This window comes from Neomonachus schauinslandi, chromosome 1 (assembly GCF_002201575.2).
Source record: "Neomonachus schauinslandi chromosome 1, ASM220157v2, whole genome shotgun sequence".
Classification (NCBI taxonomy): domain Eukaryota; kingdom Metazoa; phylum Chordata; class Mammalia; order Carnivora; family Phocidae; genus Neomonachus; species Neomonachus schauinslandi.
In genome coordinates this window covers 196,180,774-196,207,505 of record NC_058403.1, presented here as the reverse complement: position 1 = coordinate 196,207,505, position 26,732 = coordinate 196,180,774, and the positions used below count along the sequence as shown (strand labels likewise).

The 26,732-nt window shown below is 39.8% G+C and overlaps 1 protein-coding gene across 1 annotated transcript in view; it reads left to right on the top strand.

The window, feature by feature from the left end:
- The first annotated feature begins 352 nt into the window (after positions 1 to 352).
- Positions 353 to 26,732, top strand: part of RBM6 (RNA binding motif protein 6) — a 76,708-nt gene continuing 50,328 nt past the window's right edge. Inside the window, 4 exon segments of the mRNA XM_021686877.2 lie at positions 353 to 1,753; positions 3,173 to 3,262; positions 4,464 to 4,533; positions 21,614 to 21,687. Of these exon segments, the coding sequence (XP_021542552.2) occupies positions 653 to 1,753; positions 3,173 to 3,262; positions 4,464 to 4,533; positions 21,614 to 21,687 (1,335 nt within the window). The 5' untranslated portion in view covers positions 353 to 652.

The following is a 26,732-nucleotide window of genomic DNA, read 5'->3' as shown; positions in this document are numbered from 1 at the left end:
TTGCTGTATGCAGAAATGAGAAAGACACCTCCTGAAATTTACTGTAATATATTTATGGTGCATTGATTTATTTGATGTATAGGAATCATCATGTTGATCTTGGAATTCTAAGTTCCCTGGCTGTAGGAAATGGAAATTTTTGTAGTGTGTCACCATTGCTAGCTTATCTGGTGTTGCGGATTTTCCCTGTTGCAGGACTGGGTGAAAGCTTTTTCTGCAGCAGTCATGTTGAAAACCTTGTGTTGACTTTCCTCGTGTTCTGAAATGGGAACATAAAAGTTTACTCCGCCACTTCGTCTTAAAATAGCAAAACATTGCTGTTTTCTGCAGATCTAGGACCTTGTTACAGAACTCTGCCAAAAAAAAAAAAAAAGTGTTTACAGAAGAATGTGCTGTGATTAGAGAAGAATATGCTGGTGTGTAGATTTCAAACTCTCTGGACAATATGAATAACACTGTCTTTGTTTCTACAGTGGGAGCCAAGAAGAAAGGTTTGCTCCCGGGTGGAACAGGGATTATCCTCCTCCTCCCCTTAAGAGTCATGCTCAAGAGAGACACTCTGGCAACTTTCCTGGCAGAGATTCACTTCCCTTTGATTTCCAGGGGCATTCGGGGCCTCCCTTTGCAAATGTAGAGGAGCATTCTTTCAGCTATGGAGCTAGAGACGGACCACATGGTGACTATCGAGGAGGGGAGGGACCTGGACATGATTTCAGGGGGGGGAGATTTTTCATCTTCTGATTTCCAGAGCAGAGATTCATCACAGTTGGACTTCAGGGGTAGGGACATACATTCTGGGGATTTTCGGGATAGAGAAGGACCACCTATGGACTATAGGGGTGGAGATGGTACTTCTATGGATTATAGAGGTAGGGAGACATCTCACATGAACTACAGAGACAGGGAAGTTCACACCGTTGATTTCAGAGGTAGGGATGCTCCTTCATCTGACTTCAGGGGCCGGGGCACTTATGATTTAGATTTTAGAGGCCGGGATGGATCCCACACAGATTTTAGGGGAAGAGATTTATCAGATTTGGATTTCAGGGCCAGAGATCAGTCCCGTTCTGACTTTAGGAATAGAGATGTGTCTGATTTGGACTTCAGGGACAAAGATGGAACACAGGTGGACTTTAGAGGCCGAGGTTCAGGTACTAGTGATCTAGACTTTAGGGACAGGGATACGCCACATTCAGATTTCAGAGGTAGACATCGGTCCAGGACTGATCAGGATTTTAGGAGCAGAGAGGTGGGACCTTGTATGGAGTTTAAAGATAGGGAGATGCCCTCTGTGGATCCAAATATTTTGGATTACATACAACCCTCTACACAAGATAAAGAACATTCTGGAATGAACGTGAACAAGAGAGAAGAATCCATACATGACCATACAACAGAAAGGCCTGCTTTTGGCATTCAGAAGGGAGAATTTGAACATTCAGAAACAAGAGAAGGAGAAAAACAAGATGTAGCCTTTGAACATGAGTCTGCATCGGACTTTCAAAACAGCCAAAGTCCACTTCAAGACCAAGACAAGTCACAGCTTTCTGGAGGTGAACAACAGAGTTCAGATGCTGGTGTGTTTAAAGAAGAAGGTGGTCTGGACTTTCTTGGCCGGGAAGACACTGATTACAGAAGCATGGAGTACCGTGATGTGGATCACAGGCTGCCGGGAAGCCAGATATTTGGCTATGGCCAGAGCAAGTCTTTTCCAGAGGGCAAAACTTCCCGAGACGCCCAACGGGACCTTCAGGTGTGTTAACAGAGTAGATTGCTTTTCTGTTTGTTGTTGAATCATAAGGCTTTTCTGAAGGATAAAGTGTAGAGTCCAGGATCCGTGGTCCTGGGTCTCTCCTTCTATAACCATTAAAAAACAAAATGGGGGCACCTGGCTGGCTCAGTCAGCAGAGCATGCGACTCTAGATCTCGGGGTTCTAAGTGTCAGCTCCATGTTGGGTGTAGAGATTACTTTTAAAAATAAAATCTTAAAAAAAAAATGTATATTCAAGAACGGAATGTACATCTCTAGAGCAGTGGTTCTCAGCTCAGTTCATACTTTTGGTGTGTCTCTCTTCATTATTTTGTTTATGCTGTTGATTTAAATGCCTTGGGATAATTTAGTTAGAAAGTATGTCTTTGGGAGTTGGTTCTTTCAATTCTTGTTAGGCCTTGTGGCTATTAGGGTACATTTTTTTCTTTTTAAGTTTTTATTTATTTAAGTAATCTCTACACCCAATGTGGGACTCGAATTCATGACCCCAAGATCAAGAGTCGCAGGCTCTTCTGACTGAGCCAGCCAGTAGGTGCATTTTCTGAAACTCGTTTAGGATATACAGAATACCTAGGAGTCTTTCCCTAGTCATGCGGAGGTGATGTTAATATTTCAAGTATCTTCTTACAGGTAACTTAATTGACTTAAATGTTGAATTTCAATATATATAATATATACTCTATGGTGTATATAATTTAAGTGAGAATAATTAAGTTTGCAGTTGGTTAATGCAAATATTATCTTTTGAAATAGGTTTTCCTCATCTCTACCCAGGTTTCTGTTATTTTGGACAGTAATCTTAAGACATGTTAACCAAGTAATGAATTTTGAGAATGTTAGAGGTGATTGACTATATAATTTATTGTTCAGATCAGGACACTTTAAAGAGTAAAAGAGGATGTTGGAGTTAAGGCTTCTATGAATATGGAGAATGCAGATTTCTCTGAATTGTACTATTGTATGGTCAGATGACACCTTTTGATTTTGTTCTGAAATTTATTTATAGTTGACATCTTTGACGAATGGCACCTGATTAAATTTTTTTTTCTATTTTCTCATTCAGGAAAAGAAAATTATACATTTATTTTATGTGAAAAATATTTTTGAGAATATGTTAGGTTTTTTTTCCTGATTATAAGTCCTATTCAGTACTGTTTCTCTTAATGTTCTGCTTTACTATTTCAAGACTCTTCAATGAGCCTTGATTGTAGCACACTTACATGCTAATGATTGGAAATCAAATTTTGGAACTCAGAAAAATAGAGAATTTTAATTTTTTATATCTTAATATGATGCAAATGATTTTGGTATTTGATCCTGAGAACCTGTATTTCACCTTCACTTTCATCTGCACACTAACATATTTTTATTTCTGAAATAATCTTTTATTCTGGATTCAAGGATCAAGATTATAGGACTGGTCCAAATGAGGAAAAACCAAGCAAGCTTATTCGATTAAGTGGGGTGCCTGAAAATGCCACAAAAGAAGAGGTAAGGCTCTTGTTTCTTTTTCTTTTTCCTTTTTTTTGTCAATTAAAGAAATTATTTTTACTTTTTATTTTGAGAAATTAATAGAGTCATAGGAAGGTGCAAGGAAATATACAGGGACATATTGGGTGTCCTTCCTGCAATGTTAACATCTTGTATTACTATAGTACAATAGCTAAACCAGCAAATTGGTTTTGGTACAATCCACAGAACTTACTTAGATTTCAGCAGTTACACATTCACTCACTGACATGAGGTTTATGATTGCTGTCCTCAGACCTGATAATCATCTTTTAGGGCATAATCCAAAAGGGAGGATTGGATTACATACATAAAGATGCAGTTTATTTACAGTAGTAAAACCTGGGAGCTGCATAACTCTTCAGTGTTAAAGGACTGGCTGAGTAAATTATGGCTGAACTTAATAGGAGAATCTGGTCAGGCTATTATAATCGGAAGAACAAACTGTGCTTACTCTGTGCCAGGCATTATGTGATGCTTACAAGCATTAGTTCATTAATTATCACAGTATCCTATGAATAGGTGTTCTTTATTCATTCCCTCCAAATACAAAGCACTAACCACATGCTAGGCACTCAGTGATATAGCAGTGATAGTCACTGCCTCCATGGATAATAAAAAGGTAAACAAAGAAACAATTTCAGGCAGTGATAAATGCTCTAAAGGAAACCAAAGTAAAGGTGTTGAGCATAACTGGGGTAGGGGCTATTTTCAATTGGTTAGTGAGGGGAAGGCATCACTAAGGAAATGACATTTGAGCCCAGGCCTGAATGCTGCGAGAGAACAGTCCATCTGAAGATGAGGAAAAGAACTGACCAGGCTGAGCGAGTTAAGTGCCATGGCCCTGGACTGGCATGAGCCCAGGGCATCATCTTAAGTTTAATGGATGAGAAACTGAGTACTGAAAACACTCAAGAGAGGCTTGGAATGTAGGCAGTCTGATTTCAGAGCTTGGGTTCTTGATGGTTATGTTCTTCTGCCTTTTTTATATACGTAGGAATTTTTGAATAATTATTTTCTACTCATTAACAGTTTTGAATGCCTAGAGTGTATATGGGTTAATTTTGCCTTGATAAAGTAATGATAGCTTTAAATTACGTAGAATAAAAACCAGTAGGGAAAATTAAATATTCAGTATTTGGTAATGATTTGCGTCATTCGTATATACACCATGTGCTTGCAGATTCTTAATGCCTTTCGGACTCCTGATGGCATGCCTGTAAAGGACTTGGAGTTAAAGGAGTATAACACAGGTGAGTTTCTGGACGTGAATGTGGCCTTGGGTTAGGAAGGGTCTTTGTCAGATTTCTGCATCATGTGCTACTTAAAGTTTTTTTAAGAAACCACAGTTAAGATTTCCAGAAGCCTCCTGTTGATGCCTTCAAATAACAGCCAACTTTAGTCTTAGCTGGGTTCTTTGTGGCTGTTTGTCCACACTTGGGCGATGAGGATGCATGTTCCAGTTCTTCTGGGTGCCTATGAAATACAAAGTGAGTGTTGCAGCATTTAAGATATAAAGTTAGTGTTGTAGCATTTATCCCTGGATATATTTTATATAATCATTAAACTTGCTATATATGTTCTTCATCGTGGTGGAGTGTTTATGTTTGAGCCTATTAGGATTTAATAAACTTACTATGTTTAAAAATTTACATTTCATTGCTTCAGCGTGAAATTTACAACTTTCCAGAGAAATTGTGCAAATTAGTGGTTTCTTGAATTTTCAGTCTTGCTCTGAGAATGAAGCCCTGCAACAGCTGTTTTGTTGAAACCCATGAGTAGATCCAGAGGAGCTTTCTCTTTGACCTCGCTCTGTGGTCTGAACTGCAGATTAAACTTTTCATAATATCGTCTCAGTGTTTTAGTGTATCACGTTCAGTCAGTTCCTTCAAATCTTACTACGAAAAAAGTGGAAGTGAAATGCTAGGCACTCAAGATATTGACTGATATTTTAGTTTACATAATATGAAGTGGTTTAAAAATGAAGGTAATCTTTAAGTGATCTCTTTTGCAGAATTTTAAATTGAAGAAAGTAGATAATCTGTTCACAGAACTTAGAATTTTAGTAATCCAAAGTAAAGAACTTTTCAAGTAAGAGTATGCTATATTTTTGAGGATATAGTTTACTTCTAAATAGTTTACCATGGGATAAATTTCTTTGTGTTAACTAGATAACTGCTGCTTCAGTTTGGTTCTGCAGAGGGAAACTATCCATAGAGATAAATTTTTGTGCTTGAAATAATTTGGTATTTTTGTCAAGTCCAGAAATATTTTTTTCTGTAATTTGAGAATAAACTCAGAAACATTATTTTTCAGAAAGCTATTTTTTTTTGTTTTAAAAGCATCAATTCTGAATTTGTGGAAACACAAGAGTAGTTATGTTGTTCTTATACATTCGTGTCTTTTTTTTTTGTTTTGCATGTCTTGTACATGCTTTCTAGATTTACTGTTATCTTTAGGAACTAAAATAGAATTTATAGGCTGCAGTTACTTTTTAACTGACGGCAGTAACCTCAACTTTGGTCTTGTTTCATGAACTGTGTTTTTATTAAATATTAGTATATTAAGGAAAGTAGAGATGTTTTGATGTTCAAATAGCAACTTAAACTCTTCATTTCTTTAGTACTCATTGACTTTCTATTGTCAGATTTATTAGCAGAGCAATACTTAATGTATAAGGTCCATAGAAGAAGTTCTTAAATTTACTTGCTCTAGTAGCTATTAGAAACATAATTGGCAGACCAAAGACATTGATACTCACGTGAAATCAAGACAGTCGTTAAAAAAAAAAAATCACCTTTCAGGAGATATAATCTTTCCTTGGCATTTTACTATATGAAGTGACAGTGCATTAAATATGTATACATGGTTCTTTTTTTAATGAGAGAATTGGATTACCAGTCCCATCTTACCCGTCTCTTCATGGCAAATAGAATGAACTTTTGAAGATATCCGTCAGATCATGTTACTGCCATGCCTAAAATCCTCTAATGGTTTTCCATCTCATTTGGAAGAAATTCGCAATTCTTTGTTCTGACTTACAGAATCCTGCATGACCTGGCCCTTGGCTATTTGACCTCATCCCGTACTGCTCTCCACCTTTCTTATATGCTCTAGCCACACTGAGCCTTTCTATAGGCTTAACCAATACAGACTTCTTTCTCTCTCAAGGCCCTTGCACTGTTCTTCCCTCTGATCCTCACTTGTCTTCTGGGATTTAGTTCTTGGCTTCAGTTTCACCTCTCAAGGCCTTACCTCACCATCCAATCCAAAATCACTCCCTGATTGTTTTTCATCATATCCTGGTTTGTTGTCATAGGATCGATCATTTTGATATTTTCTCAGTGGTTTTGTGTCTTATTCCTCCCAGAGAGTTAGGTCCATGTCAGTGGGAGCCTTGTCTATCTTGTTCCCTCCTGCTACCCCCATGCTTACCACTCTCCCTGGCACTGCTGAGTTCCCAGTATGCATGGAATGAGTAAGTGTCTGTGATGTGTATGGAGAGCAGCTGCGTTCTCCTCTCAGGTGAGGAACGTTAAAGGGTCATTTAGGTTTCAGAGCAGTGCAGCCTTACATCTGCTGAAGAATACGCCTTGGAGCAATCAGATATTTTAAGAATGTTTTTAACATTTGCTTGTTAAAAGACTCTATGTGTATTTTAGTGGAAGAGGTGACTTTTATAAATGGCAGTCTGTTTCCTTAGGCTTGTGATAACCTGCAGAGACCATGCAGGATGGGCATTGCTCATAAGAAGGGGACTGTAGGGCAGAGTTTTAGTTGGTGTAATGGGGAGCCAGTCTGTAATGGAGAGAAAAGATTAATGCCTGTTCATTGACTCTAGTAATTTACATTGATTTAATTTTTGTTTCACTTAGAGCTGTGTGAGTACAGGGCCACAACTTTTATCCAAAATCTGTGGGGTCAAATAAGTTTATGACTTTTTCTGAATACAGAAAGGTAATGCGGTACCTAGATCATATATGAATTATATCCCCCAGTGGGATGTATATCAGTCATAATAATACTTCTGCAGCAAAATATATGAATATTCTCACTAAGAGGACTAAATAAAGACTGTAAAGAGACTCAGTATACTACAGGTCAGGATTTGTCTCCAAATGACTTCAGATGATTTGAAAATTTACCAAACAATTTACTATTTAAGGGATTTTGGAATCGCAGAAAAGGAATTATGAATCTACATATGTTGTATATATTTGAGTTTTCTTTTGCCGTTTGCAAATATATTATAACCCCATTAATTGTAAATTCCTTGAGTAAAATGATTACATTCCTGGGAGAAGTATCAAGAGTGAAATGTCTTTTGGTGACCAAATGAACAAACTTTGGTATGTACATACAATGGAATACTACTCAGCAATAAAAACAACGAAACTACACATGTACATAACAACATGGAGGAATCTCAGGTATTATGCTGAGTAAACGAAACCAGACTGAAAAGGCTACACATTACCATAAAAAGGAATGCAATACTGGTACATGCTTATAACTTGGATGAATCTTGAAAACATTGTGCTGAGTGAAAGAAGCCAGGCACAAAAGAGCACATATTGTATGATCCCATTTATATAAAATATCCAGAATAGGCATATCCATAGAAGAAGAAAGCAGATTGGGTAGCTTGGTTGTTGCCGGGGCTGGAGAACGGGGAAATGGGGAGTAACTGCTTAATGGGTATAAGGTTTCCTTTTTGGGGTGATAAAAATATTCTGGAACCAGATAGTGGGGATGGTTGCATAACATTGTGAATGTATTTAAATGCCACTGAATTGCACACTTTAAAATGGTTAAATGGTGTATTTTATGTTATGTGTATTTGATCATAATTTTTAAAAGGACTACAGACTATATGATTCCATTTCTGTGACGTTCTGGAAAAAGCAAAATGATAGGAATAGAAAATAGTTGTTGCCAGGGTGTTGGGGAAGGAGTCGACTGTAAAGTGGAAGCATGAGGGAATTTTGGGCACAATGGAACTATTCTCTATATGGATTGTGATAGTGGTGTATCGATGTTAAATTCACTGAAATTGGTAACTACTGTGTTTATATAAGAGAACATGCTTATTAGGAAATACAACTGAGGTTTTTACGGGTGGAGGACCATGGTGCATGCTTTTTTTCTCTCATGTGATTTAGCGAAAAATATTTGATGTATATAGACAGGGGAGGAAGAGAGTAATGATACAGTAGATATGACAAAATATATCAATAGCTGAATCTGGGTAACAGGTCCATGCGTGTGTTCTTTGTGCTATTATTCTTGCAACTTTTTGTAACTTGGAAATGATTTTCAATAAAAAGTTGAAAAACTGACAGTACAGCTGATGTATTTTATTGTTAAGTGATCAGAATTCTTGCAAGATAAAGACTACAATGAACAGCTTCTGTGAACAATAGAACAATGGTTCTCAGAGTGGGTTCTGGACCAGCAGTGTCAGCACTACCTCAGACCTTGTTAGAAATATAAATTCTTGGGACGCCTGGGTGGCTCAGTTGGTTAAGCCTTGGCCTTCAGCTTGGGTCATGATCCCAGTGTCCTGGGATCGAGTCCCACATCGGGCTCCTTGCTCAGTGGGGAGCCTGCTTCTCCCTCTGCCTACTGCTTCCCCTGCTGTGCTCTCTCCCCCCACTCCCCGACAAAAAAAAAAAGAAAGAAAGAAAGAAAAAGGAAAAAAAGAAATACAAATTTTCAGGCCTCACTTTAGACCTACCAGATCGTAAACTCTGGGGGCAAAGCCCAGCCTTCTTTGCTTTAACAAGTCGTCCACGTGATTTTGATGTGCCCTGAATTGTGAGAACCACTGCATTAGATTAATTATATTCTTTATTCTAGAACTTTTTGGCACAGTTTAAAAGAGACTTAGCAAGCAGGTGGACATTCTTTAAGTCAAAAAGGCTAATGCTTATGGGCTTTAGGAGCCCATGGCAAACACCTGCCTTGCCTACCTGATACCAGTTCTGCTGTACTGAGCTGGGGCAGGAGCTAGAGTAGGGTTGATGCTATTTTATGCCCTTAGTTGTACTTTCTGTTTATGTAGCATATTTCCTCCAGAGATCGTGGAATGGTGGTAGATGTTCTCATTCTCAAAGTGTTTCTGTAACTTTAATACCATTTTTTAAAAGATTTTATTTATTTGAGAGAGAGCACGAGCCCCGAAGCAGAGGGAGGGAGAGACAGAGGGAGAAGCAGACTCCCCATTGAGCAGGGAGCCTGACGTGGGGCTTGATCCCAGGACCCTGGGATCACCACCCGAGCTAAAGGCAGAGCCCAACCGACTAAGCCACCCAGGTATCCCAAAGTGTATCTGTAACTTATGAATACAGACAGAATTGTTCTTGGTTTTTAGATGGATTTACATGCTATCCAGTATACAAGCTTGCTATGATGCTTTTTCCAAAGGAATTTGTATTATTTAAGCAAAAATAATACAGTTTCTGGATTATGTTTCCTAAAAGTCTCAAACATAGAAAGTAATTCTCCATAGTGACTGAAGTGTTACAGAATTATTACAGAACTGTTTTATTAATTAGCATAGCAAAGTTAGAAGGCTAATGGAGGTGGTGTTAGGAAGAAGGAGTATCTTGCATTGAGTCTGGCAGCGTTCATATAATGAATGGGCACTTTTTCTGTGGCCCTGGGTAACAGGCTTATATCATATCATATCCTTTCATTTTTCACAGTTGAAATGGTTTTTACCACCATGTTGATAAAATAGAAGTTTTAAGAAAAGAAGAAAAACCCAGAGAGAATCTGTCACTTTAGGGGCAGAAATCCATTGTGAAATGGATTGACACTGATGATACAAGATGTGTAGTTTATGGTATTCCAAATGGAGTAGCTGAAGACACAATAGCTTAACCTCATTTAGAAAAAATAGAGTTGGAAAAATGCAAATACACATTTTTTTTGCAGTATTTTTGGCATTTATAGAATAGACTAATATTTTTAGGTCTTAGGGGAAAACTGACCATAGGCTAATCAGAAAGTATCACATTTACTTGTCACATTTCTAAAACTGCAGGTGTTTTCATCCAGGAGTCTTACTAGGTTTGGTACCACATTTAGGGAGGATGTTTACAGGGGAGCCTTAAGCAAAGATGAAAAGCTTTGAAAATAAGAATGTCTTGGGGCACCTGGGTGGCTCAGTCGATTAAGCATCTGTAACTCTTGGTTTTGGCTCAGGTTGTAATGTCAGAGGTGTGGGATCGAGCTCCGTGTTAGGCACCGTGCTCAGTGCAGAGTCTGCTTATCCCTCTCCCTCCTCTTCTGCCCCCCCCCATAAATAAATAAATAAATAAATAAATAAATAAATAAAATCTTTTTTAAAAAGGTAGAATCTCAGTACTGTTTTTGGAAAGCAGTACTTTAGGATTACTGGCTTAACCAAAGCAGCCTTTTTCTTTGGGGTGGTTAGCTTTCCTTACACTTAAGATGAAACTCATTTTCTGTTCTGGGAGCTGACTCGTTCTCCAGTTTAAGCTCCTTTGTTGAAACCACTTAGGTTATGAAGGATGGCTGTGGTAATCTATAGCCCTGGAAGGGAAGTTTTAATATTATTGTTGACTTTTTTTTTTTTAAAGATTTTATTTATTTATTTGAGAGAGAGCATGAGAGGGAAGAGGGTCAGAGGGAGAAGCAGACTCCCCGCTGAGCCGGGAGCCCGATGCGGGACTCGATCCCAGGACTCCAGGATCATGACCTGAGCCGAAGGCAGTCACTTAACCAACTGAGCCACCCAGGCGCCCTATTGTTGACTTTTATTGGACTGCCTGCATTATTCCATTCCTTGGGGCTTTGGGGTATGGAGTTTCATTCTATAAGTTTTATTTTATTTTTTAGATTTTATTTATTTATTTGAGGGAGAGAGAGGGAAAAAGAGAGAGCACAGAGGAAGAGGGAGAAGCAGACTCCCTGTTGAGCCGAGAGCCGGACGTGGAGCTTGATCCCAGGACCCTGAGATCATGACCTGAGCCGAAGGCAGATGCTTAACCAACTGAGCCACCCAGGTGCCCCTGGAGTTTCATTCTAGATCTGATAATGGAACATCTTCACAACCCAAGACATCATTTTATTCAGAAACAAGGACCACCACCTTAGTGCTTTTTGGTTGGTAGACTGTGTAGTCTTGGAGATCTCTACCTAAACTACATAGCATGGGAACGTAGCATGACAGTGACTCCCAGCTTCAGTCCATGGAGGAAAAGTCATTGTACAATTACCTTCAATGGGCACTATCAAGATAGAGGCCATACATACAAACTATTTATAGGATATGAAAATACATTGGCTTCTTCTTTTAACTTTCTCCTTGCACCAGAACATCTGATCTGTGCTCACCCTTTCTAGCTTAAATTCTCCACCCTCAAAATGTAAATTAAAGCAATTTTTACCTGCTTCCTTGTTTCTCATGTTAGCATTTAGGTCTTCTATCTAATTTACATGTAAGCCTTCTTGGAATTACTTAGTGGTCATGGTGACACTACTTTGTAAATATACCACTGAATTGTACACTTTATTTTGTTTCATTTTATTTTTAAGATTTTTTTGGAGGGAGGTGGGGAGAAGCAGAGGGAAAGGGAGAGAGAATCTTAAGCAGGCTGCACACCCAGTGCAGAGCTTGACACGGGCTGCGTCTCAACCCTGAGATCATGACCTACGCCAAAATCAAGAGTCAGACACTTAACTGACCAAGCATCCCTTAAGATTTCTTTTTAAAGATTTTATTTTTATTTATGAGAGAGGCAGGTAGGAGAGGGAGAAGGACAAGTAGATTCTGCGCTAAGTGGGGAGCCTGACACAGGGTTCAGTCTCACCACCCCAAGATCATGACCCAAGCTGAAACCAAGAGTTGGATGCCCAACTGACTGAGGCACCTAGGCGCCCCTTTATTTTTACGTAATTTCTACACCCAACGTGGGGCTTGGACCCACAGTCCTGAGACCAAGAGTCGCACACCACCTACTGAGCCAGCCAAGTGCCCCTGAATTGTATACTCTAAAACGGTATATTTTATGGTATAAATTATATCTCAATTTTCGAAAATAAGCCTTGAAAATTGGTTGACAAGTCATATAAAGATTGATTTCTTAACAGCATTTTCATGAGTATATAGAATATTTACGGAGCTTCAGTGCAGATATTAATGGCCTACTAACTGGTACTTACACGTTATTGGTGGAGTTCATAATTGATTGTCCCTAGTCTCAGTTCAATTCATTATGGTATGCTTAGAAAATGTTGTATTTTCATCTTTTAAAAATAAAATAGCACCCTATAACCTTGAAAAGGTTATGATTCATTCTTTGGTGTTACCTACCAAATATGTGCCATTCTGATTAGTGTATGGCTCTACAGACTACTAGAGAATGTTATTGTTTGTTTATTGATTTATTTATCCAACCAATAGTTATAACATGTTGAGATGCAGAGGATACGTTGGTGATCACGAGCATTGTAATCTTTGACCTTAGGGGCTTCAGTTTCTGTGGAAAATGGGTATATGGGTTGACTTTTCTGTACTCATCTGAATAGGCCACAATATCTTATAAATCAATTTTTTTTTAAGGGATCATGGGTTCTTTTTGGCTGAAAGTTTGAAGTTTACCACTCTGAATAACTTGATGAAAAATGTTCAGTTATTTCTTTTCTTTTTTTTTCTTTATTTTTTTTCAAAGATTTTATTTATTTATTTGAGAGAGAGAGAGAGAGAGAGAGAGAGAGAGCACAAGACGGGGGAGCGGGAGAGGGAGAAGCAGACTCCCTGCCGAGCAGGCAGCCCGATGCGGAACTCGATCCCGGGACTCCAGGATCATGACCTGAGCCGAAGGCAGCCGCTTAACCAACTGAGCCACCCAGTGGTGTTCCAGTTTCCTGGCTGGAAAGGAAAAAAAGAGGGCGTCCCTCTTTTTACTTTTTTTAAAGATTTATTTATTTGCCAGAGAGAGAGAGCACGCATGAGAGAGAGCAAGAGTACATGCAGGGGGAGCAGCAGGCAGAGGGAGAAGCAGGCTCCCTAGCTGAGCAAGGAGCCTGACTCAGGACCCGATCCCAGAACCCCAGGATCATGACCTGAGCCAAAGGCAGATGCCCAACTGACTGAGTCACCCAGGCGTCCCAAAAAATGTTCAGTTATTTCTAATCCTAAAGTCACTAGAGGATGACAAACATAGGACTTTTAGAGTTAACGGGCTTAGAAAAAGAATAACATCTGGGACAGCTGGGTGGCTCAGTCGCTTAAGCGTCTGCCTCCGGCTCAGGTCATGATCCCAGAGTCCTGGGATCCAGTCCCACATCGGGCTCCCTGCTCAGTGGGGAGCCTGCTTCTCCCTCTGCCTGCTGCTCCCCGTGCTGTGTCTCTCTCTGACAGATAAATAAATAAAATCTTTAAAAAAAAAAAAAGAATACCTAAATGAATGATTGGAGATAATCGTTGGTCAGAGAGGTCAGCAAGTAATTGTTAATGATGTCCCCTTATTTTCAGAGAGTTAAAATAAAACAGGACTTTTGGGACGCCTGGGTGGCTCTGTCAGTTAAGCGGCTGCTTTCGGCCCGGGATCGAGTCCTGCATCGGACTCCTTGCTCAGCGGGGAGCCTGCTTCTCCCTCTCTCTCCCTCTGCTTGTGCTCTGTCAAATAAATAAAACCTTTAAAAAAAATAAAAAATAAATAAAACAGGACTTTTCATGGGTGTTAACAGGAAATGATCAGACAAGAAGTAGAGAAAATTGCACACAGATGCATGTGGGTGCTTTTACCAGCGTGGAAGCTTTCCAAATTCCATCACTGAGGGGTTTTTATGGGAGGTTCCATTACGTAGTCATTATTGATTAAATCATTGTGGCTGCTGGTGATTAGCTTAAATTCCAGCTCCTTTCCCCTCCCGTAAATAGGAGGGGTTAGGCTGAAAGTACCAAGCTTCGGATCAAGGCTTGGACATTCTGATCACCAGGCCCCATCCTGATGCTATCTAGGAGCCCGCCAAGAGTCACCTCGTTAGAACAAAAGGCACTCATATCACCCTTATCATTCAGGAAATTCCAAGAGTTTTAAGAACTCCATGCCAGGAAACTGGAACAGAGACCAAGTATCTTTCTATATTACCACAGATGGGGATCCCAAATGTGGATCTCGCTGGTATCTAGTACGTTTAGTTGGGCATCAGTTTTCTGTTACAAGGTATAGGTGACCTAGGCTTACGGTCTGGTCAGAGTGTGAGTCTCAGGGAATGCCAGTTGTCTGACTCTTCTCTGGATGCTATTTTACTTCCGGAATAGGTAAATGGCTGGACTAGTGCGATCTGTTCTCATCTTGAGCAACTTCCAACTCAGAAGCCACTATCTTTGTGGAACCTTCCCAGAGCCCCTTAGAACAGTGGTGACTTGTCCTTTTATTTGCACTAGGGTCCGGGCAATGGAAAAATGTTTGTGGGCCATATTTTTTCCCCACTTGAAATTAAAATAGCTTTAGGGTGCCTGGGTGGCTCAGTCGTTGGGTGTCTGCCTTCAGCTCGGGTCGTGGTCCCCGGGTCCTGGGATCAGAGTCCCACGTTGGGCTCCCTGCTCAGCAGGAAGCCTGCTTCTCCCTCTCCCACTTGCCTGCTTGTGTTCCCTCTCTCGCTGTGTCTTTCTCTGTCAAATAAAATCTTAAAAAAAAAAAATGAAAATAGCTTTGTGATCTATGGGGAAGACAGATATATTCTTAGCATAAACTAGAAATCAGTGAGGCAATTCATCAGTGCTAAAATTTTAATACTGGGGTTGGGTGCCTGGGTGGCTCAGTTGGTTAAGTGACTGCCTTCGGCTCAGGTCATGATCCTGGAGTCCCCAGATCCAGTCCCGCATCGGGCTCCCTGCTCAGCAGGGAGTCTGCTTCTCCCTCTGACCCTCCCCCCTCTCATGTGCACTCTCTCTCTCTCTCTCTCTCATTCTGTCTCTCAAATAAATAAAATCTTTTAAAAAAATAAAATTTTAATACTGGGGCATATTTGAGGAGCACCAACACAGGTACTGTCTGATCTTTAGTCCCTGATAATGCTTTGTAATAGAAATGTGGGGGTTCTGAAATGCATTATCTCATGCACTCTGAAACCACCCTGCAAAGGAGTTACCGTCATTGCAACTTGGCATATGAATAACCCAGGCCTAGAGAGAAGTGGCTCGACTGAAAGCACATGATGAGTTAGCTTCTGCATATGTACAAACTGGAGAAGTTACTTTTCTTGTGTGTTGCTCCAGTGAAGAAACTCCTTACAGTTGCTGTGGTGTTAACTGAGCACCATCGTGTACCAGGTATTATGCTAGTGTTGGAGATAATAGAAATGAAAAGAGCTCAGGGCGCCTGGGTGGCTCAGTCGGTTGGGCTTCTGCCTTCCGCTGAGGTCACGATCTCTGGGTCCTGGGATTGAGCCCCGCATCAGGCTTCCTGCTCAGTGGGGAGTCTGCTTCTCTCTCTCCCCCTCTGCCCCTCCCCACTGTTGTTAGTTCTCTCTCTCTCTTTCCCAAATAAATAAACAAAATCTGGAAGAAAAAAAAAACAAAACCTCTCTGATGTCAAGGACATACCCTTCCAATGTGCTTACATAACGTTGTTAATGTCATTGGAATTAAAATGAATTAAATAAGGGTGAGATTTTCCTAACAAATGATATCCTGGGCCCAGACAACCATCATTAAGATGAAGTAACCCTAAGATTAATTTTGGACTTTGAAAGCTACTTGAAAATACAACCACCCCCCTCCTTTTTTTTTTAATAACCAGTTGGCACAGATGGAGCACTAAATAAAATAGAACCATATGCAGTTTTCAAAAATTTAGCAAGTAATCATGACTCTGTATCTTCCTCATTTCATCTTTTATTATAAACCAGCAAGCCTTATGTGAATAGTTGAGGGGAAGAGGGTTGAAAGTGCTTGTAAGATGTCGAAATGATGTATTTCATGGAGTCCAGTTGTGTTCCTCTCAGATAGTAGGTTGACCTATAAATCAGATATTTTCCTAATTTTCATAATGCAAGCTGCAGGTGCATATTCACTTGAGGTGTTTCTTTTTTAAGATTTTATTTAACTGAGAGAGAGAGCATGAGCAGGGGTGGGGGCAGAGGGAGAAGCAGACTCCTGCTGAGCTGGGAGCCCGAGACGGGTCTCTTTCCCAGGACCATGAGATCATGACCTGAGCCAAAGGCAGCCGCTTAACCAACTGATCCACCCAGGCACCCCGGCTTGAGGCTTTAACAGAGCAAAGTACCTGTTAGAAATCTTGTACATTGGGGACACCTGGGTGGCATATATAGTTCAGGTATATAGTATAGTGATTCAGCAATAGATTACTCAGTGCTCATCATGATTCCCCTCCCCTTATGTCCTTTAAAATCCTGATTCCTTTTTTACATTCCATAGTTGGTATGTATATTCTTGGCTTTATCAGCGTACCTACTGGAAAGATCAGCTGGACTTGGTTATGCTAGTTGGGCTTTTCTAGACTAGTTCGAACAGAAGGCTGCTCATCTCATTTGCCTAAGTAAATATTGCTGTATAATTATTATAAAAGCTGGGCTTGGCATAGACATTACAGGTGACTTGAACAATTAAGGGCCATGTTTGTCAGCATCTCTGAGTCAGCTTTTTTAGGAGCAGAGACTAAAAGATATTGGATATTATTCATTAGGGCTTTGTTTTCTGTACCTTGTTCCCCCTTAAGCACCTGTTAGCTTTTATCACAGATACTTTTTTGGGTAATAGGCAATCATATGATTAATGAATATGAAGAAGAATTGAAATTTTAATGTTACCTTTATAGATTTCCTTCTTTCCCTGTTCTCATCCTTCTCAGCTGCCAACAAACAAACAAAAAAACCTGTAAGGAGCATTCACATTTTTATGAGCAATCTATACATTTAGTTAGGTTAGAAAATGGAGTAAAATATGCTTTTTTTAATAGTCATATAAATAAGCACAAAGACCCATCAGCCCACCAGACTTCTAGCATGTGGCAATAGAAGAAAAAGGTAATAAAAGATTTTTTTTACTCCTTAGGTCAGAATCTATCTATGGGACTGTTAACACCGAGTTTACCCTCTTAATGATTCCTAAATGGTTCCTAGCAATTCTTTTTTTTTTTTTTTAAAGATTTTATTTATTTATTTGAGACAGAGAATGAAATACAGAGAGCATGAGAGGGAGGAGGGTCAGAGGGAGAAGCAGACTCCCTGCCGAGCAGGGAGCCCGATGCGGGACTCGATCCCGGGACTCCAGGATCATGACCTGAGCCGAAGGCAGTCGCTCAACCAACTGAGCCACCCAGGCACCCTGGTTCCTAGCAATTCTGAATGCAAGGTTGGTTGGTCGTTTTCAGAATGTTTAGGTCTGTGGGTGGAATAGGTCTACTAGAACTTATTCTGTGAATTATAAAATTACATCTGAGGAATTAAAAAGAAATCCCACTGTAACAATACAACCACTGTAATCATGTTCGTGTACAGTTGTGTTGCATTACATCATTTTCAGATTTCCGTATATTCACCTGTGCTTGCTCAACCCCTCTCCCAACCCCATCTTCCCTCTCATGGAGTGAGCATGAGAGGTGGGATGTGACTCAGTCATGGCTTCAGTTAGTCTCTGTCTCCCAAGTTTCCCTAAGTGTGAGCATTCACTGTGCTAGCTGTGATTCTGTTATTTAAAGTGATATGTTTTTCATACATTATGGCCCTTAAATGCAAGCCAGCTTCTTCATCTGGTGTCAACCAAAAGGAAAGCGATCTGTTGCGACGCTGGAGGAAAAACTGGCAGTGTTGGACTTAACCTATATTGAGAGATGGTATGTTGTTCTTCAAGTTGGGGTGTTCGAGTATGATTTTGACAATGCATGAAGTTTTCATCTCATATGCAGACTTATTTATCTCTAACTTCTGAGTTAGATGTGACTTCATAGTATTTAAAATTTCAGTTCTTTTTCCTATACACATTTTATATAATTGTCCTCATTTTTAAAGCTTTTAAAATATGCTCTATTAAATATCCCATATCAAGTATCTTACTGTATTATAATTTTTATAGCTATCATTACAACAAGACTTTTGGATTTTTGTCTTTGCGGAAGACTTTTGGTAGCCAGTATAGCAGTCCATGAGTGTAAATGCCTTCTAACTTGCATACTTGGGTCCACGCACAAGGTTCTGCTATAGGTATTTTAGAATAGGGGTAACTGGTGTGCTGCAGATTTCTATATTTCTCAACTATAGACATGGTCTTATCTGTGCTTGGGCATGTGGGACTCTTTCTGTGGCAGGGCTTAGTAAAGTTCAGAGTTCAGATTACTTCTATCAGTCTAGGATTTTATTTAAAGGTGAGAGGCTATCAGTGTACCAGTTAACAGCATCAGTTTGAATCTGGACTGCCTGGCTCTGAGCCCGTATTGCTACTTATCCCTGAGGTGATTTTGAGGAAATTACTTACTCTTTCTTTGCCTGCTTCCCCATTGGTAAAATGAGGTTAATAGTATTTACCTCATAGGGTAGTATTGTGAGGATTTAATTAGTGTGTGTTAAGTGTTTAGAATGCAGCCTTGCACCAACAAGTGCCTTGTAAGTATTACATACTAAGTATTATTTAGTATTGTTGTCCATTTGGGCAATTCCTGAAAATCCTTGTACAACTGTGAGTCTGACACACAAAATCCCTACGATCAAGATTGGGTACTTTTTTTTTTTTTCTTTTTAAGTTTCAGGCATTATAATTAAACCTTAAATTTTGGTATTATTTAATAGCTAAAGTTTCAGGCAAAAGAAATTGAATGTTGAGCTTGTGGATTTAATATTCAATCTGAAGTACATTGTTAACATATGTATTGCAGAGTTGGTATATGGAGATGCTCATAATGTCTCTTGCAAACTGTATCTTTTCCTTCCCAGTGACTGTAGTATCAAAGTCTTGTTTGTTCTTTAGTAAAGTATGAATGTTGTCATAAATCTCTCTTTCTCTTTGTCCACAGATTCTGTGCGCTCCTCTGGGCCACAATAGTTACTTCTTTAAGTGCAGAAACGAAACTCAGGGCTTTTCCAATGTAGTGTTAGTTCTCTGTGTTTTTCATTTTGGCAGCTGTAGAGAGGGTTGCTTTCTACACACCTGGACCTTGATATGCTCTGTAGAGGTAACCAACACACTTGAGAGTATATCTGCTTGTTCCATGGCTACCCCTTTCTGATTGTGGACATGCAGTTGAGTGTATGCAGTAGATATTTGCTGATAAAAGGCACCTTAGTTGCTTCTGCTATTCTACAGTGTTTTCCAAGAACATTCAGAGCGCTTTACAAAATGCAGAAAGTTTTCTTTTTCTTTTTCTTTCTTTCTTTTCTTTGCTTGCTTTCTTTCTTTCTTTCTTTCTTTCTTTCTTTCTTTCTTTCTCTCTCTCTCTCTCTCTTTCTTTCTTTCTCCCTCTTTTTCTTTCTTTCTTTCTTTCATTTATTTATTTATTTATTTTTAAAGTGGGCTCCACACCCAGCATGGAGCCCAATGCAGGGCTTGAACTCACGACCCTGATGAGATCAAGACCTGAGCTGAGATCAAGGCCTGAGCTGAGATCAAGAGTCTGAGCCACCCAGGGGTCCCCAAAATGCAGAAAGTTTCTGTAGGAGAATTTCACTGAGTTTGATAAAGAAAATCCACTTGAACAGAATTAACTAACAAAACAATTTCTATTGTTAATAGGATATATATAAATACATATACTGTTTCTTTAAAGTAGTTTCATTTCTTCAAATAGTTACTAATCAGAGGAGGCTGATTTTGTAGTAAATTTAAGTAGAGGTTGCAGTGGTTAGTTTTAATCTATATTGGTCAAAGCTGTAAAATCAAATAGAAAAATCTCTCTCTCAACCTAAGGTGATGCTGGGATTTCTAGCAGATTTGTTTTCTTCCTCTTGGTCATTTCCTAAAATTCTAAGCAAGAATCAGCCGATACCATTGTAAGAGTGGAGTATTTAACTTGGAGTTTAACAAGTCTGAAGTCACAGTTTTATTATCATCATAACAAAACATTTCAGGCCATTCCTTCCATGTGACAAGGAATCCAACCCATCTCACCAAATTCGGTCTGGTTTTTAAGTTATATTTTCTGTTGCTCTAGTTTTTGTTTTGTTTTTATTTTTTTGGTCTTTGATACCTGGATTTAATGATACTCAGTTTCCTATTGTTATATATACTTTGTGCTCAGAATTGGCCTGGGTTTTGTGTTGTTTCTCCTCCCTGAGTTTGGTTTCTCATCCGAACAAATTGCATCTTTTTCTTGCTGTTCATTTGCACAGCATCACTCCTAAAGATGAGCTTCTTTATCCTATGAGGCAGTGGAGGAAGCGTGGAAGCCATTGTGGAGCATTGTATTGCCAAGTGCGTTTTTGTAGTCATGTGGTACCAGTATCCGGGAAATTATAGGATGGGTTCGTATTAGAACTCAGCAGCCTGTAAATCCCATGAGTTCCCAATCTCATGGGTCATGAGAGTTGCACATGACATTGCTTAGGAGAAAGGTGAAGAGTCCTATAACTCCAGTGGTTTATACGATTCTTGAACTTGTACTGATTGCTAACAACTGCTATCTCTCCCCCAGCCTACTCTACCGCCAGTCTTTGTGCACAAGCACAATTTTGGACCCAGCTATTTGTACTTATTTATGCTTTTACACCTTCTTCCTTTCATAAAGATTTAAGCTGGTTTATGACTTGAGTTGAAACAAGGAAAAAAAGAGGAGACCTGAAATGGTCTGTCCCCTGCCAACCAGAAGCCTCCTGTGGTATCCAAACAGAATAGTTGCCTCAGTCTGTCAGCAGCACTTCTGTCTTTGAAGGTGGTTTCTGCTTGAAAAGTGGTGACTATTAGCATAGCTTTGGGATAATTGCTTCTCCTTCCTCTCGGGCTACGTTTTTTTTTTCCCCCCCCCCAGATACTTTCCTGTTCTTGTTGACTTTGTTTTTCCAGAAGATTCAGCCTGTGGTGAAATGTTCTGGGTCCCCACTTGAACTTTCTTTGGGATTACCTAACTCTGGGGCACCCTCACCAGACCATCAGTGCTAAAGAGGGCAGATCTTCTTGGTTAATAGAAAAAACCATTTTGGAATGACTCTCAAAGCCCAGAAACATCCAGATTTTCCTTCAGTACTTTTTTCTGTTTGGGGTAGCAGCTTTGCCTAGTATAGGGGAGGGAGGGTCTAGTTGGGAGGGCTTATGTTAAGGGGTTCAGAAACAGGGGATTTAAGTGTGTCTTTTGTGTTTGCAAGGCACTAACACCACTCCCGTCTGTATTTAAATGCTGTCCCCAGGTTACGACTATGGCTATGTCTGCGTGGAGTTTTCACTCTTGGAAGATGCCATCGGATGCATGGAGGCCAACCAGGTTGCTTTATACTTCGGTCAAATGATGCTGGAAGGATATATTTTTTATGTATGGGGAGGGAGGGTTTCAAATGATTGAACTTTGGAAAGGTACTAGAAATCTGTATTTGGAGCATACCACATTCCAACCAGAAAGCGATTGTGAGGAGAAACTTCAGAAGAAGCTGGGAGGGTTTCTCTGTAAGAGTTAATGGACACAAGTGTATTTTAAAAACTAGAGCCCATGTGCAGTTGGACTAGATGACAAAGACAGTAGATGGGAAAAAATGACAGGTTTGGAGTGTGACAGATAAGGAGATCCTAATGCAAAGAATGATCCTTGACTGTCTGTGATCTCAAGGATCTGCCTGGCACAGGAATTCTAGCTCAGTACTTATACCCAGACCTAGGGTGAAGACCACTGATGGCAACTCCTGTGTCACTCAGGTCCTGCCTGCATGTGCTGCTTTCTCAAGACGGCCATCAGGGAAAGAGGAGTGGCTTGTTCGTGTGTATTGCCTTCATCATGGTTCTTTTACAGATTGGAGTTTTGTACTCAAGTTCTTGGCTGCATATAGTCAGAGCTGGTGAATCTGAATCTATACTTACCTTATGTTTAAAACATCTAGCTGTATTCAGCTTGCCACCTAGAACTGTCATTTGGACTTTTAATTGAATCCTGCCTAGTAGTTTTGGAAGGAATTATGAAGTGGATAGAATCCTTCTTGTCACGGTGTTTCCTTGGGGAAAGTTATTTTCTTTGTGGTGTCTTAGTTCCTTCATCTGTAAAGTGGAAGAAAGAAGCTTAATGATACAGTTTGATTTTTATGTATCCACTGCTTGTACTTAACTGTGAATGCAGTGTGCCCTTAAGGGTAAGAGCCCTTAAGGCTCTGCCAGAGAAGAGTAGTGTTGCATGAGAATTCTTCCTCTCTTAGAGCCTGATGCCCTTTCATCAGCTTTGTTCCATTCAGCATGGCTCATTATACTTCACCTTTTCCCTTCTTTGGCCATGTTCTCCCCTTATGGGTATGGAAATAAGATGCTGTAAGTCCTTTGGGAACAAGCACTAATTAGAGGAAAATTTGACGTATCCATACCTATTATTAGTAGTATAAATACTGTTAGATCCTCAGAGAATGACTGGATTAGGACCATACCCCCTTGACAGAGTTCTTGTTGACTGATTTGTTCATTGTCCATCATTAAGCCAGTCATTTAATAGATATTAGTTATGTTAGAAACTGTGCCACCTACCAATATTTTGAGAGAAGAGTGAAGGTCCCAATCTTTATGCTTATGGTTGATTCCATTCTGACTATCCTAATTTGAGAACACTCATTTAATTCATGAACGTCTTGTTATCAGTAAATAATCATTAAGGCCTTTGTCACTGTGCGATCACTGTGCTAAATAATACTATGGGTGGTGGAAACATAAATGGGGGAACCATGGCACATGCCATGCCGTTCTCTTTTGTACCATTCTCCCAACTGTGTGTTTCTCCTAGAGGGGTGTTACTTTTTATCAGAGCTATTTGATCTTCAATCTTAAAAAATAACAATATTGTGTTTTAACTGCCTCTTCCCTCTGTCCCAACAAAAAATCCTGCCTAAAGTTTCTAGCCCCTTAAAGATGAAGTGTTAAATAGAACCAGGACAGCCTTCTTTAAAAACAAGGTTTATCCTAGGCAGGGTTTCTTTTGGAGCCATATCTGGAAAATATTCATTTACACTAAATTTACATGTACATTTAGCCATATCTGGAAAATATTCATTTACTCTAAATTTACATGTACATTTAGTACATTTAATGTACTAAAACTACATTAAATATTCATTGAGGGGGTATGGCTTTTCAACATCTCTACTCCCACCCTCCCCACACATTCTGTGAACATTCTTAGGGCTCCCAAGTCCCTGTTGACCGACTCCTGCCCGGTGAATGAGATACCAGAACAAAGCACGAGCTGTGCCAAAGTTCTTTCAGGGTGAAATAGGATGTTTTGACAGGTAGCTATCCTTATGCATATGTACCATAAGGTACTCTGTGTAGAAGTACAAATAAGAGACAGCCTCTGTCTTCCAGGAGCTTAGACCAAGAAAGTGACAGACATTATGGTGGTATTCATAGATCCCATGGGGTGTTCTCTCAAATTCCAAATTTTTGTATGATCTCATTTTTAATATTCACTGGAATAATTCCTAAAGAAGGTAGCACCATATCCTTATTCAGTCAACCTCCTTTCCTAGCTTTTTATTCTTCCCCTAGTCATGGGACACAGGACATATTGCTAGCACTGCCACACAACAGAATCCTTTTCCTGAACTGTATAGATTTTATGATCCACTCAGCATCCTTCTAATAATCTTTACCCCAACTAAGATGTGTGCAAGTCATTTTGATGGAAAGATTTTTGAGAATGGGATCTCCAGGGGAATTTTTGTACCTAGGTACTATAGCATGGCAAAGAGGAGTGTAGGTTCTGTAGTCAGATGTTACTTCCTAGCTGGGTTGTCTCTGGCAGGTTTCTTTACCTCCCTCAGCCTCAGTTCCCTCTGTTACCAGTACCTCATGGGGCTCTGGTGTGGACTAAATGAGAGCATATGTTCATGAATGCCTGCTGTGTGTCAGGCAGCTTTCTGGATGCTGGAGATGCTTCAGTAAACAAGACATTATATAACTTCTGTCTTAGTGATAGGAGATAGAGCATAAGCAAGTAGACAAATATAAAACAATATAAGATAGTGCTGAGTTCTGTAAAGGTAATGGAGCAGGGTATTGAAAGAATGCATGATGGGGACAATTTTACATGGGGTGGTCAGGTGAGCTTCTTGAGGAGTGACATTACATTTGGTGAATAATGTGTACAGAACACTTAGCATAGGATCTGGTACCTAGTAAGCATTTGAAATTAGATGATCATCTCCTGCTCCCTCTCCCTTCTGCATGTCAAGTAATTTCCAATCATAATTCTAGGAAAATAAATTTATTTTTATATCTGGATATTCTTTAAGGAAATGGATGTGGTTCAGATGCCCAGTAACAGTACAAAATCTTAGGAGAGATGTTAAGAATGTGAGAGAAGTCCTTCTCAGAGTGCATAAAGCAGGTGTTCATGGAAGATGAATGTCTTTGTCTATTCATTCATTCTCCTACCATCCGGGTTTTACTTACAGACCAGATTGGTACAGATTCTGAGTCACCATCTGCTGGACACCTCTGAGTAGAATCTGTGTATATGCTTCTGAGGAGGTTTCTGTCGAATGCTTTGGGTTGAATTTTTTTTTTTTTTTACAATTATTTGCTTATCCTGATTCTTGATGTGAAATGTCTATTTATCATTGACTGATACTTACAAGTCTAGGGGAAGGGAATAAAGGAGCCTTCTGCCAGCTTGCTTTATCAAATACTGTGGTATATGTGTGCCTTCAAGAGGTTGTCCTGGATGATAACCAGGGCCCCTCTAGCCCTTTTCCAGGGCCTTCATGGAGACATCAGACAGTAGGACACTCTACCGCAGTACTGAGCATTGTGGCCAAGAAGACTCCTCAGGGCAAAACCTAGCCAGCAGCTGTCTGGGCAATTCATTTCCAGCAGAGGTCTGTCAGCATACCTTCACCGTCTCTGTCTAGAATTAGAAAGCCAGCAAACACTGTGAGGCAGGGGTTTTTATTTTACCCCTACTGGGAAAAGTATTTCTAGCAGTGTCATATACCCTGGGCTTTCTTTGTTGTCCAAGTCCCTGCGGTTTGAGGGTGAATATTATCTCCTTTTGCTGTGTGTGCCATTGCACTGGGACTTAGGGGACTAAGAAGCACTGTATTAGAGTATCAATCCCTTTTAGTGGTTGCCCAGTACTAGCTCTTTCAAGCTGTTGTCAGTTGGTCTACAGAAATTAGCATTTTATTTTCTTCCATTTGCAGGTGTGATGTTTGTTGTCTGTTCCCATTTAACCAAATGCTAAATGCCCTTATAAAGGATAGCTCTGGAAGAATTCATTTCTCTGGAATTTTTACTTCAGCTGTCTTAGCTTTGGTGGCCTTCTTTAGCCAAAGATGACTTGGCTGTATGACAGAATCAGCCTGACTTTATGAAGTGGAAAGAAAAGATGCCATTATCACCTAACGTGAAAATTCTTTGAGACACTGGCCTTTGCTGGTACAGAGGGGGATGAAATTTTATGAAATAGTGTTTTTTGTGTCACCAAAGTTAAGAGAATTTGGGTTTTTGAAGATACCAGGATGTCCAAGGTGGTTCTGAAAATAATGTAAAGGAAGCCAAATCTGAAATGGTGTCTGTCTTTTGATTAAAATGAGATCAACAGAAAGCGTATGTTTTGGAGGGTGGACATTTGGAAGACTTATTTGTGAGGCCATGGTGGAAAAAATAGGTGAAGACCTAGTTTGTTGGAATCTTACTCAGGTTGATAGCATTACTGTATGAAACACTTCAGTATTTAAGTTGTGTACATTCCGAGTAACAAAAAAGCAGTAATCTTTATAAATTCCTGCAAGGTTGTGTTGTTGCCTAAACCCACACCCCAAAACTACTTCACTGAAGAGAATGTGGCACCCCAGCCAGGGCTCAGCTGTATAACTTATGTCTTGAATTATGCCATTCTTCCTGGAAACTTCAATTTCAGTACTTCTGATTGTCCTCAGTAGAGGTTATTGGTGGGAAATCGAAAGGAAAATGCATTCTAAAATGAGTGTAAATCAGTAGTTACTGAAAATTCTTGCTCTCGGGATTTAAGAGAATTACCTGTCTAGTAATTGAGTCTTGAATGGCATGAGGCAGTATATCTTAGTAATTAAATATGTGGAGGCAGACTGCCTGGGGTTTCATTTCTGTTCTGTCACCTTTCTCTGTGTGATTTAGACAAGTGGCTTAATGTCTCTGTGTCCCAGTGTCCTCTCACACATCTAGGGATTAAATGAGTTAATGCATGTAGGGCGATTAGAACTGGGCCTGGCACACATGAACACTGAGTCCATAGTTGTTATTATCACAACAACTTTGCATCTGACTGGAACAAGAAAGTCTTAAGTGACAGCAGCTTCAGTC